The sequence below is a fragment of the Larimichthys crocea genome, chromosome X (assembly GCF_000972845.2).
Source record: "Larimichthys crocea isolate SSNF chromosome X, L_crocea_2.0, whole genome shotgun sequence".
NCBI classification, from domain to species: Eukaryota; Metazoa; Chordata; class Actinopteri; family Sciaenidae; genus Larimichthys; species Larimichthys crocea.
In genome coordinates this window covers 69,901-81,242 of record NC_040020.1, presented here as the reverse complement: position 1 = coordinate 81,242, position 11,342 = coordinate 69,901, and the positions used below count along the sequence as shown (strand labels likewise).

The 11,342-nt window shown below is 47.8% G+C and overlaps 2 protein-coding genes across 7 annotated transcripts in view; one reads left to right on the top strand and one right to left on the bottom strand.

The window, feature by feature from the left end:
- kics2 (KICSTOR subunit 2) lies at nt 1-4,488 on the top strand. 2 transcript variants are annotated; one of them, XM_027283276.1, is made up of 4 exons: nt 1-357; nt 490-767; nt 1,541-1,829; nt 3,421-4,488. In XM_027283276.1, the coding sequence occupies exons 2-4, from the start codon at nt 527-529 to the stop codon at nt 4,238-4,240; spliced, it is 1,350 nt and encodes a 449-aa protein (XP_027139077.1). In that variant the 5' UTR covers nt 1-357; nt 490-526; the 3' UTR covers nt 4,241-4,488. The 2 variants fall into 2 exon arrangements, with proteins under 2 accessions (XP_027139077.1, XP_027139076.1); XM_027283275.1 differs by having other exon boundaries at nt 1-767.
- Nucleotides 4,489-7,600: 3,112 nt separating this feature from the next.
- LOC104936523 (SLIT-ROBO Rho GTPase-activating protein 1) overlaps nt 7,601-11,342 on the bottom strand; it is a 61,905-nt gene continuing 58,163 nt past the window's right edge. For 4 of the 5 annotated variants that reach the window (XM_027283452.1, XM_027283454.1, XM_027283451.1 and 1 more), the window contains 3 exons: nt 10,068-10,208; nt 9,213-9,555; nt 7,601-9,130 (listed from right to left, as the gene is read on the bottom strand). In XM_027283452.1, coding sequence (XP_027139253.1) covers nt 8,669-9,130; nt 9,213-9,555; nt 10,068-10,208 — 946 coding nt within the window. In that variant the 3' untranslated portion in view covers nt 7,601-8,668. The remainder of the gene's footprint in view (nt 9,131-9,212; nt 9,556-10,067; nt 10,209-11,342) is intronic. The other variant, XM_019263551.2, reaches the window with a different exon arrangement.

The window sequence follows — 11,342 nt, the reverse complement described above, 5'->3', positions numbered from 1 at the left end:
TTCTTTTTGGCACTCTTGACCCTCCGTAGTGTTTACACCCGGTGCACCCAACATGGCGCCGGGCGGTTAGCCGGTTAGCCGCAGTTTTAACATTAAAGTCGTTTTAAGTGAAAATTGGAGGAAATAACTGACAAAATTATGACGTGTCGTGAGTTATAAGATGTCAGACTGTTTTTTAAAGTCTGTAAACTTTCGGTATTTTCGTTAGAATGACGAGTTTCTTCACCGAACCGTCACAGCGTCGCTCTGCTAGTTAGCAGCTAGTTAGCTCTGTCCGGGCTCAGCTCGCTCTCTCTGCCCGGCTGACGGTCACTCTGTCCGGGCTCAGCTCGCTCTCTCTGCCCGGCTGACGGTCACTTTGTCCGGGCTCAGCTCGCTCTCTCTGCCCGGCTGACAGTCACTCTGTCCGGGCTCAGCTCGCTCTCTCTGCCCGGCTGCCGGTCACTTTGTCCGGGCTCAGCTCGCTCTCTCTGCCCGGCTGACGGTCACTCTGTCCGGGCTCAGCTCGCTCTCTCTCTGCGGCAACATGACGGAGGTGGAGGAGCTGCGGCCGGTCCCCCGGGAGCGAGCCATCCTGGAGAGCTTCTTCACTCAGCTCGGCATGTTCTCCTTCGACCGGGCCAAGGACTACGTGGAGAAGGAGAAGGACAACAGCAAGAGCGCCGGGGCCGCCGGGGCCATCTGGGCCGCGCTGCTGGCCGCGCTGGCTCACCTGGCCGCGGCGGAGAAGGCGTACCACCACCTGACATTCCTGGGGCAGAAAATGGGTAACATGAAGTTTGATCCACTTTATAATGAGCCAGCCTTTGTGGAGGGTCTTTAAAGTGTCATTAATGACTTTATTACAGCTTTAATATGAATTTAAACTGAATTATATACTGATATTTACATATTTATTTATATTTTAGCCCTAAAATCACTGATTAGTGACTTTATTACAGCTTTAATATTCACATAAACTGAAATAAATACTGATATTTACATATTTGTTTATATTTCAGCCCTAAAATCACTGATTAATGACTTTATTCACATTTCAGGCGAGAATACATGAAGTTTAACCTCTTAAAACCACGTTATCTGCTCTGTTTGTGTGACTTTAGGGCAGAAATATAAATAAATATGTAAATATCAGTATTTAATCCAGTTTATATGAATATTAAAGCTGTAATAAAGTCATTAATGACCCTCCACAAAGGCTGGCTCGTCATATAGTGGATCAAACTTCCTTTTTGCAGTGATTTATTGCTTTGTATCCTCCCTGTTTAACACGTGAACAGCTTTAATATTCATATAAACTGAATTAAATACTGATATTTACATATTTATTTATATTTCAGCCCTAAAGTTACACAAACAGAGCAGATAAGTTGGTTTTAAGAGGTATTCTCGTCTGAAATGTGTCCAAAACATGTGAAAACAGCTGTTTTATTATGCAAATAATGAAATGAATCACATGCAGTGACATATTCCCAGCACCAGATGGCGCTGCAGCTTATAAAAGAAGTCAAACATCTCCACCCTCTCTATCTCCGTGCAGGCGGTCAGTCCTTCTTCAGCCGCAAAGACTCCATCCGAACCATCTACACCTCCCTGTACAACGAGCTGAGGAAGGTGGTGACCACGGGGCGCCACGGCCAGCCGGGCTCGGCGTCCTACCTGGAGGACCTGCTGTCGCACCTGTCGGAGCAGCTGTGCCACTTCACCCAGGCGCGCATGGAGATGGCCGACCTGTACGAGAAGATGCACTCGCTGGGGAGCCAGAAGAGCATCAACTCGGAGGAGCTGGTCACCACGCTGGAGGCCGTCCTGCACAAATACAGCACCAAGTGTGTGACGTGTTTTCTCTCACAGATCTGTTTGTTCATCATTCAGGCGCTCGTTTCATTACAGCGGTGACAGTTTTAGGAAAAAGAAAAACTTCACACTTTGGATATAGAGCAGACCTAACAGGCAGAAACCTCGAGCAGAACCCGGATCATAGTGGACGGACGTCAAAGAGAGTCAAAGATGGACAATAACAGTCATAACTACAAGTATAATAACAGGAATAAGACTAAGAGTAGTAGTGGCAGCACCAGTTCTCGATCTTGGCGTACACTACCATGCAAGGTTTGGGGTTCAATTGGAGCCGGGGATTGAGCCGCCGATAATCTGATTAGTGGACGACCCGCTCTACCTCCTGAGCCACAGCCGGCCCCGGTGACTAGAGTAGAAAGCCGGAAAACTCTAGGGAAGACGTCAAGTTAGTAACATGTATCAACAGGACATGAGTGTGTTGTGTTTTGGTTGCATCAGACCGGCTTGAGACCGTCAGCTCAAACCTCCAAGGTCCGCCATCCGCCAACTCGCACATAATCGTGATGCGCACAGGTGCGTCTCCGCCGGCCACCGAGAGTCGCGAGAACGCACGAGATCTCACGAATTCACGCATGATCGTGTGATATTTCCGGCTGTAGTCTCTTTGACTCCTGCGATGACATTCCATGCCGCATCTTTTTTCTGGTGTCCTTATAAAAAGGATGTGAGGTGTCATCAATGATTACACCTGAAAACCCCTCACCTGTTGACCTCAGGTCGGCCCCGCCCATTATGACGTGTTCTTGTAATGAAACCCGATCCGTGGTGAACACAGAGTATTTTATTTTGAAAATAAACCAGGGTTTTATTTTGTATTTTGGAGCCGATTTCCTTCCCCGCACAATCTGGTCTGTGCTGAATTTATGCGCCATGCTCCGGCGTCCGTGAATAGAAGCTCTGCGTATGTGTTGCGGAGGGCTGCCGGTCGCGGCTCCGCTATTTTAGGGGTTAGGGTCTAAACTCTGAAGCAGTTTTCAACGTCCAACTGAATAGAACAGAAAAACAAAGAAGTTTAATTTGGTTTGTGTCCTCGATGAAGTCGGATGATCAGAGAAATAAAAAGTTATTTTCTGATTGTTTCACAGCGGTTACGCCTCAGCGTCCGATCCTGTGAGCTTCATAGCTGAAGGCTCGCCTACAAGAACCCTGCAGTGTTCTAGTGCGGTACTATGGAGCTCTTTTTAGTCAAACAAACCGGTTTGTCCCGACTCTGAAAAGAAACTAACGAGAGAAAAGACAGAAACTCAGAGGACAGGATGACATATTGAGGCTGGACGAGAAAAACTTTCTGCTTAATCCGGCAAACGTAAGGATTCCGCTTTCTCCCTCCGGAGACGCGTCAGCAAAAAAATAAAATAAAAGCTTGTACACGACTGCAGCAGGAACACGAGCGACTGATCTGCAGCCGGTCGCGTCACTGACTCGACCGTACGCTGAAGGGTGAAGGTGACGCTCTCGCCCGTGTGTGTTCTCAGACAGCTGCTTTCAGGTCACTACAAACGAGGTCAGCGGCTGTCTTTGCATTCGTGCTAATGTTTATCTGCTAACCTCCTCCTCCAGGTTCCACCACCCCATCCTGGGCCGGGTGGAGGAGGGCTTCCAGACGGAGGTAGACGTGGTGACCCAGTTACTGCGCTGCCAGGCTCAGGTGTCGGAGTGGAGTTTCCTGCCGGCTCTGCTCAGCCTCCACGGCGCCAACTCCAAGCTCACCGCCTGGGGTCAGCTGTTCCAGCGGCAGAAAGAGACGCGCAAGCATCTGTTCGGAGGTCAGTCCCAGAAGGCCGTGCAGCCTCCGCACCTGTACGTGTGGCTGCAGCGCTTCCAGGCAGCGCTCCTCGCCAAGTTCAGCTTCTACTTCCACGAAGCCCTGAGCCGGCAGACGGCGCCGGCCGACATGAGAGCTCTGACCGCCCGCACGGCGTCCGACTACCACGGCAAGATCAGCTCGTTCATCCGCAAACACGACGCCAGCAACGTGTCGCTGGTGTTCGACAACCGCGGCTCGGAGAGCTTCCAAGGTCACGGCTACCACCACCCGCACTCCTACCGAGAGGCGCCGAAGGGCGTGGAGCAATTCCCCGCCGTGGTGTCGCTGCCGTCGGGAGAGCGGCCGCTCACGCACTGGCCGAACGTTATCATGATGATGGGCGACCGCGCCGCCGAGCTCAACACTCTGGACAAGGTGGTGCACTTCTACGACGACAAAGTCCAGAGCACGTACTACCTGACGCGACCCGAGCCGCACTTCACGCTGGTGGTGATCTTCGACGGCAGGAAGTCCGAGAAGGATCTGCACATCGCCGCCTTCCTGCAGGAGATCTCCGGCTCGCTGAGAAACTCCAAACCGTTCAGCACGCTGAAGCCCGGATCGAAGGGCTGAGAACACGCAACACGCAATCTTCTCTCGGGAACTGTTTGTGCGGTCCAACCAAAAAAAAAAAAGAAGAAAAAGTTCCAGACCAAAGAGACGCAGCGTTTCAACCACTGTGAATTCATCTGACGTCAGCTGAGCCTTCTGTTTATTTCACATCGATGATTTTAATTCAGTTATTGTTTTAACGTGTTTATTTTTATTAGCTCATATTTACTGTGACGATGCAATTTGAATAAAGCTTTGAGACGACGAAACGTCAGGACTCATTTACTCAACAGTTCATTAACGGACTTGAAAACTTACTGTCCACTAAAGATCAGTGACTGTTTATTAAAGTTTATTTAATGTTTGAACTCGAGAACCTGTAAAAAAATGTTTAATATGTATCAATTAAAATCAAATCAGCTTCTTAATCGTGCAGACCTGCAGTTTTAGTACTTAAAAAACAAGAAAGTAGAAGTCGTCACGTCTCTACAGGACAGAATTATAAAACCGAAATTAAAGAATTAACTGATGCATCAGGGAAAATAAACAGTTACATGCTGCGTTCGGGGAACTGACAGACGGCGTCAAACAAGCCATCTGTAACAACACCCACCTGTCAGTCAAAGCGTCCCCGCTCTTAATCCTGCATAACTTTAAGCCTTAATATAATGTGAACAGGTGAGTTGTATATAAATTCACCCTCAGTACAGTTGTCATGAACGGGGAAATTAGCTACAGAGACCAAAACTGTTTTTTGTACCAGGCTGTAAACATGTTTATTTCTGCTGTGAAGTTGGACATTTGGACATGGGGACTTATGGACTCACTTCTGGAGCCAGTCTCAAGTGGACGACAAGAATAACTGCAAGTTTTTGGCTTCACTTTACAGTCATTGAGGTTAAAGCTTGTTTAAAAATCGACTGTTGTTTGCATAAGAATGGAAAGAAGCTCTCTTACGATAAATGATGTGGTCGGTGGCGAGCGTCAATAAATACTCAATAAATGTCGTGGAGTCGACATATAAAGTAGCATAAAATGGAAATACTCGAGTACAAACACCTCAAAACAGCTTACAAGTACATTACCAGAGTGAATGTACATGAACATGGGGACTTATGGAGACTGACTCACTGCCGAGACAGATTTTTAGAGAACACACTTGGATTTATTGAGTGTTCAAAAACCCACAAAAAAAAGAGAAACAAAACAAAAAGCGACATTTCATTTTAAAGTTTTTAATCAGTTAATGACTCGATTTCTAATTTATGTTTCCGATTTATTTATAATATAAATACAACACGTCGATACAATCCATTTGGCTATGTGTGAGCTTGTCTTTTTTTTTTTTTTTTTTTTTTTAAAGGAAGCTCCAAATACAGCAACACACTTAACGGCGGGGAAAAAAAAAAAATTATGAAACACATCCCTTCTTCTTTTTGAGTTAAAATGCACCAAACATGTTTTATGATGCTACATGCCAAGTACACGATCCTATACATCAAAGTGCAATGTCACAATGGGTTAATGCTAGAAGTCAGAATTCAGTTAAATCTACTAAAACACTTTATGATTATTTCATTCAGAGTGCTGCTGCTCTTCGTTCAGGACATGCGTGAGTGGATTCACAACTTTTCCCCCCCAAAAAAGACAAGGGTTTAAAAAAAAGGCACTTTCACATACACACACACACACACACACACATCGGCATGTCATGTTTAAACACACACACACACACACTCACACACACATCAGTTACCAGCCCGGTTGGAGGCCACATTCAGTGTGCTGTTCAAGTGTTTTAATATTTTTTTTGTTGGGCGTTCACACACGCGGAGCCCCACCCTGTTAGCTTATTGTGAATTTAAGGTTAACTAGTGACTTCAGTGACTTCACAAGCAGGTAAACCATTATTCACACACACACACACACACACACACACACACACACACACAAAAAGTGGCATGCTTTTCTTTTTTAAAATCTTTTTTAAACCCCTTCCCCCAAACTCGCACTTGCGTGTTCTGGCACTCAAGGCAGGCATGAATTATCTATCGTCTATCGCTATTCTAGTGCGTCTGCACTTATAACAAGGGAGCAGAACAAGGGCAGGCAAAGCAGGACACACACACACACACACACACACAGCGAAATCCCACCGAGCACGTCTACGTTACGTCGAGTCGCGATTTTCACGTATACGTAATTTATACGTGAAGTCACACATGGGTTTCTGAAGCTGAAAATATGGCTCATCGATGGAACGGACAAGCTGTGAAGTTGGACATTTGAACATGGGGACTGACTCACTTCTGGAGCCAGCCTCAAGTGGAACTGCAGCTATCACAATTTTTTTGGGCACTACCGTACTCGTTTCATTTGACGTATGTGTCATCAAGAAGCCAACGTAAGTTAACGTAAACGCGCTGTGCACGCGTCACGTTATTTCCACACTGACGACGCGTTAAAGTCAGCCATGTACAAACACGTTAACACGTCGCGTACACGTTAACGCATCGCGCAAAGTGTTGTCCGTGTTGACGACACGTTAAGGAACATTTTAGAAGGTTTTTGTTAACTTGCTCCGATTTGGTCAGTTAACGCGCTTCTAAATATTTGCGAATATTTTTACTAAAGTTTTCATGATCAGAAGTTTTCACGGGGGGGTTTATTTTGAAAACCGCGTTCCGTTTCTGTGTCTGACTTCCTGTTAGTTTGATCTGCTCGCGGCGTCCATCAAAAAAAATCTGCGTCTTCTTGACGGACTGCGCCGCTTCTGGTGGTAGTGGTGGGTGGATCGGTTCAAATATCGATAGTATCGATACCAATTCGGTATCGATACTATCCTGGTCTAGTCAATGTTTGAAACATTGACTATACCAGGGGTCCCCAAACTTTTTTCGGTGCGGGCCACATCAACTTGCCTTTCTGTGATGGGGGGCGATAAGTTGCGATTCGACAGTTGCGGAGAGGGCGCAGCGAGCACTAAGTCCACAGCCCCGGGAAGCGTCGAGGTCCGGGCAGGAGGGCGCTGTAAAGCTTGCGGCCGGAGCTGTGAGCCACCTTCGCCCCCGAGCCTTTCCAAGCCGCGGAGGAAATGTGCCCGCGAAGGCCAGCCAGCGCCGGGGAGAGGTCCCACGAGGGGATCCTCCCGCACCGTGCGGTCGTCCCTGACCCGCCGAGTTGAATCCCCCGGGCAGACTGCGCGGAAGTTGATCACGAGCAAAGTCACATCCGAATATACCATTGTGTGAGGGGATGAAATACTTCATAAATAAGGTAGATTTTAATTAGAATGCCAAGCTTAATCATTAAGTGTGGATATTCTATAATAGGAAAATGCAATTTTGAAAAATAGGCCATGTTTAGAGGGATTGTTTGGGATCGTTAAGTGGGCCACTCCAATTGTTTAGGTGGGCCGGATGTGACCCGCGGGCCGTAGTTTGGAGACTTAGACTGTTTCGCTCTTAGCTCGTAACATGTCGCGTGCCCGGTAGGATTCCGTGTACACAAATGCACACACACAAGAATAAAATCATACCACCCACCCACAACCCAACATCCCATCACACCCTGTTTGAAGCTCTGGTTTGGGTCTCCTCCCCCTCCCGTCCCTCCCCGACAAACAAACAAAAAATAACACGAGAAGGCTGTTTTTTAAAAAGTTTAGCGAGTCGCCGCAGCAGCTCGCCGAACATTCAATAAATGGCTGAACAGTCGTTAAATACTGGAAACATTCATTTAAATAGCTGGACGTTTAAATAATGTGAGTTTGGTGTCACCGACGACCTCAAGAGGCGTTTCGTGGTTTTGAGGTGTAAGTGAGCTTTTTAGCAGCTGAACCGAGTGTAAAATAAAAAAATAAATTATAAGTCACACGTTGTCGTTGTTGTTGAACCATCGTTTGGCCGTTTGTCCTCCTCAACACGTCAGAGTCTCTCCGTTACAGATACAGCAGCCGATCTTTAAAGTCTTCAAGGAAACAGCAGCCTGTTTTTATTTTTATTTTTTTGGGGGGCGCTTCGAGCGAACGCCTAGCCGCCTATCTTCGGTACAGTACAGCCAACATTCACGTCACTTTTAAAAACTACATTTTTTACTGGAGTTGAACTACACTCCCCACGTTTCTCTGACAGGATGCTCTGCCTACGCTCTTCCTGTGTCTCTTTATCAGCTAACCTTTGATAAATGCTTCGATACATGGAGAAAGTAAACTCCTACACACCAAGAGAGTACACACCAACCTGACGACACATAAATATCATGGCATATCATATCATAGGTCATGTCATATATTATAGTTTATTACTACATTAAAACCTTTTTCTCTTTCCTACCGTTTCTACCCTCATGTTGATTATAAACATTAAGCAGTACCCTGATCTCCTCTTCTGGCCCATTTTTGGCCCGGGTCGGCCTGATTTTGGCCGTGTTTAATCGGCCTGGTTTGGCTCACATGGTGCAGGATTTGTCCAGCGGTGGGGGCAGAGGCGGGGTGCTGCTCTTAGGTGGGACCATAGGTTTGGGCCTGAGGGCCGGGGGCCGCAGCGGAGCCCCGATTCGAGCGGCTGCCACGGGTTTAAAAGAGCCCAGGGCGTCTGGGGAAGGGTTGGCCGGTCTCGGAGGTCCAGGTGGAGGTCCGGGGAGCGGGCTGATGGGGCTCAGAGGACTGAGGGGGCTCGGGGTGCCAGGGGTGCCGGGCGTCCCGGGAGTCCCAGGGGTGCCGGGGGTTCCCGGCGTGCCCGGGGTACTCGGGGTGCTGTGGGGGCTCGGAGACTCGGAGGAGCAGGTGGTGATCGGCCCGTTCTTCACCTGCTCCAGAGTGTCCAGCACCACGTCGGGAGCCGGCCGGCAGCCCTGACGCTCCAGCTGCCTCAGCTCGCCCAGAGCCACCGTCACCGTCTCCTCGATGTCCTGCAGGGCGGTCAAAGAGTCATTCACTGTCACCACACGGATTAATTAACGCTTTAAGTCTCTTTAAGTCAATTAACTCTACCTGTGCCAGAGTGTCGGGGTCCAGCGCTCTGGAGCGATGGGAGTCGCCGAACCCGTGCTGCCCGCTGCTCGAGCGTCGGATGGGCGTGTCCTCCGGCCTCCGCAGCGAATCGTGTCGGCTCACCGTCATGGTCACGGCTGCGGCGGACCGACGGCGGCGTTCCGGGCTGTCAAGAGGCGGAGTCAAGCCTTGACCCCGTCCCAGCAGCAACTCCCTGGGACTAAAGTGACCCGTCACGGGTGGAGAGCTCCGCTCCATCACACCTCCGTTACCGTGGCAGTGGCTGTCGTTAGAGCGGCCGAGGGGGCGGCGGAATAAACCGTCGGTCCGCTTCCTCCTGTGGCTGTTAACAGGAAGTACAAACGCTGTTAGCTCAGGTTGATGACGGAGGAGTGACGGATGATTAGACGACGTCAAACATGGACTGTAATACTCGTGTATTATTTTATTCATATCACTCTATTCCTTCAGCTTATTTTTATCTTCTACGTCTCGTGCTCTGAATGCTGAGCTGACCTGGTTTTCGCCAACACATTTCATTGTTCATTGACTCTCAGTTAACCTAAATCTGACAAATAAACCTGAACTGGATAAACCCATCTCCTCTCTGATGGTCTTGTTTGTTCATGTAGGTCATATCAAACTAAGACCATGTAAAACCGGTTAAAGAGTCCTCGTGGAGCGTTTAAATAATCAGATATTTGTTCGGATTCAAAGTGAAAAGTGTCTGCAGACGGGGAAACACGTGAGAGGCAGCTGTGATGACAGCACGGTGACATTCGCAGGTATTTTTAGAGGTGAGAGAACAAGATGAAAATGGCTTCAACGTCAACAATCCCGTGGAAGGTGTCTTACATGACGGACCTGTTGTAGGTCTCTGGTGGTCTGATGTCGGTCGGGGAGCTCAGCTCGCTCCTGGATCTCTTGTCGTCGGTGCTGCTGCTTCCTCCGTCGCTGTCCGCTTTCTGGCTGAGTGTGTCGGACATGGCGTCAGCCCTAAACACACCACCAACACACACACACACACACACTCTATTAGGACAAATCACTCCTGAAACAGGAGAGCTGATCCAACACAACACACCAATCATCAATTAGCTGATCAATAGCGTGTGGTTAGCGACTCCTTCAGTCCAATAAGTCTGTTAATCAACGAGCTGTGCAATCCAGTGGGCAACAAATCCCCCAAATCCATCACCGCAACCTGCCGATGAATCAAACGGAACGTGCACGAAGTCTTTAAACTCCGCGACTCTTTAAGTCACACAGCAGCAACTATTTCACTGATTCTGGTGAAACTGGATCATATTTTATGGAGGAAATGTTTTCTGGTTTTCCCTCTGATGTCCTCCGGCTGCTCCGCCTCAACTCTCTGTGATTTACAGAGTTTATGATGGACAGTGAAGGGGGAGTTGTGCCAGAACAGGAGCTGGGTCGGGGATTGACTTTTAGTCGTCGGTGAAATAAAAGGCTGAAAGACTTTCTAAGACTAGAGGCGTTTTGGACCACAGGGAAGAAGAAGAAGAGGTTTACAGGTGAATGCTGACGGGGGAGCGGAGCTGGTGTTGTGCCAGAACAGGAGCTGGGCGAGTGGGAAATGTAACCGGGCTCAGCAGCCTCTATGGACACAATGGCAGAGGAAAGGAGACTGAAGAGGACGTTCCAGTGTACAGTAAATAATGGGAGGCCAAAAACTAAGTAGGGAAACATTTGTTTCAACGTGAAGGTGATAAAAACAAAAGCATTTGCAAAAATCTAAATTTATTATCAGTAATTCTCCAAAAACTCTGAACTTGGTGGATTCGTTGGGGACTATTTTCAGCAGTGGATTCATCCGGCTCCACATTTTGTGCTCTATTGAATATTTGGAGCAGCAGGATGTTTTTTATGTAAGAGTCTGAATAAATAAACATCTGTGACACAAATTCCCCCTCAACGTTTATCTGGTGACATTTTACAAACCAGAAACTAAAACTAAAATCTTTATTACCTACTTGTTATTACCTTAAAATATAATAAAGCACAATTCGTACTTTATTTCTTTTATAAGGTGCAGTGTGTCAGATTTAGGAGGCTTTATTTACAGAATATAATATTCATAACCATCTTTAATGTTGCTACAGTAGCCCA

Excerpts from the sequence above, each read along its gene's own strand:
- kics2 (XM_027283276.1), top strand. The coding sequence starts at position 527 with ATGACGGAGGTGGAGGAGCTGCGGCCGGTCCCCCGGGAGCGAGCCATC. Across the intron at positions 768-1,540 it reads ATTCCTGGGGCAGAAAATGG|GCGGTCAGTCCTTCTTCAGC; the intron begins GTAACATGAAGT and ends ATCTCCGTGCAG. Across the intron at positions 1,830-3,420 it reads CTGCACAAATACAGCACCAA|GTTCCACCACCCCATCCTGG; the intron begins GTGTGTGACGTG and ends CTCCTCCTCCAG.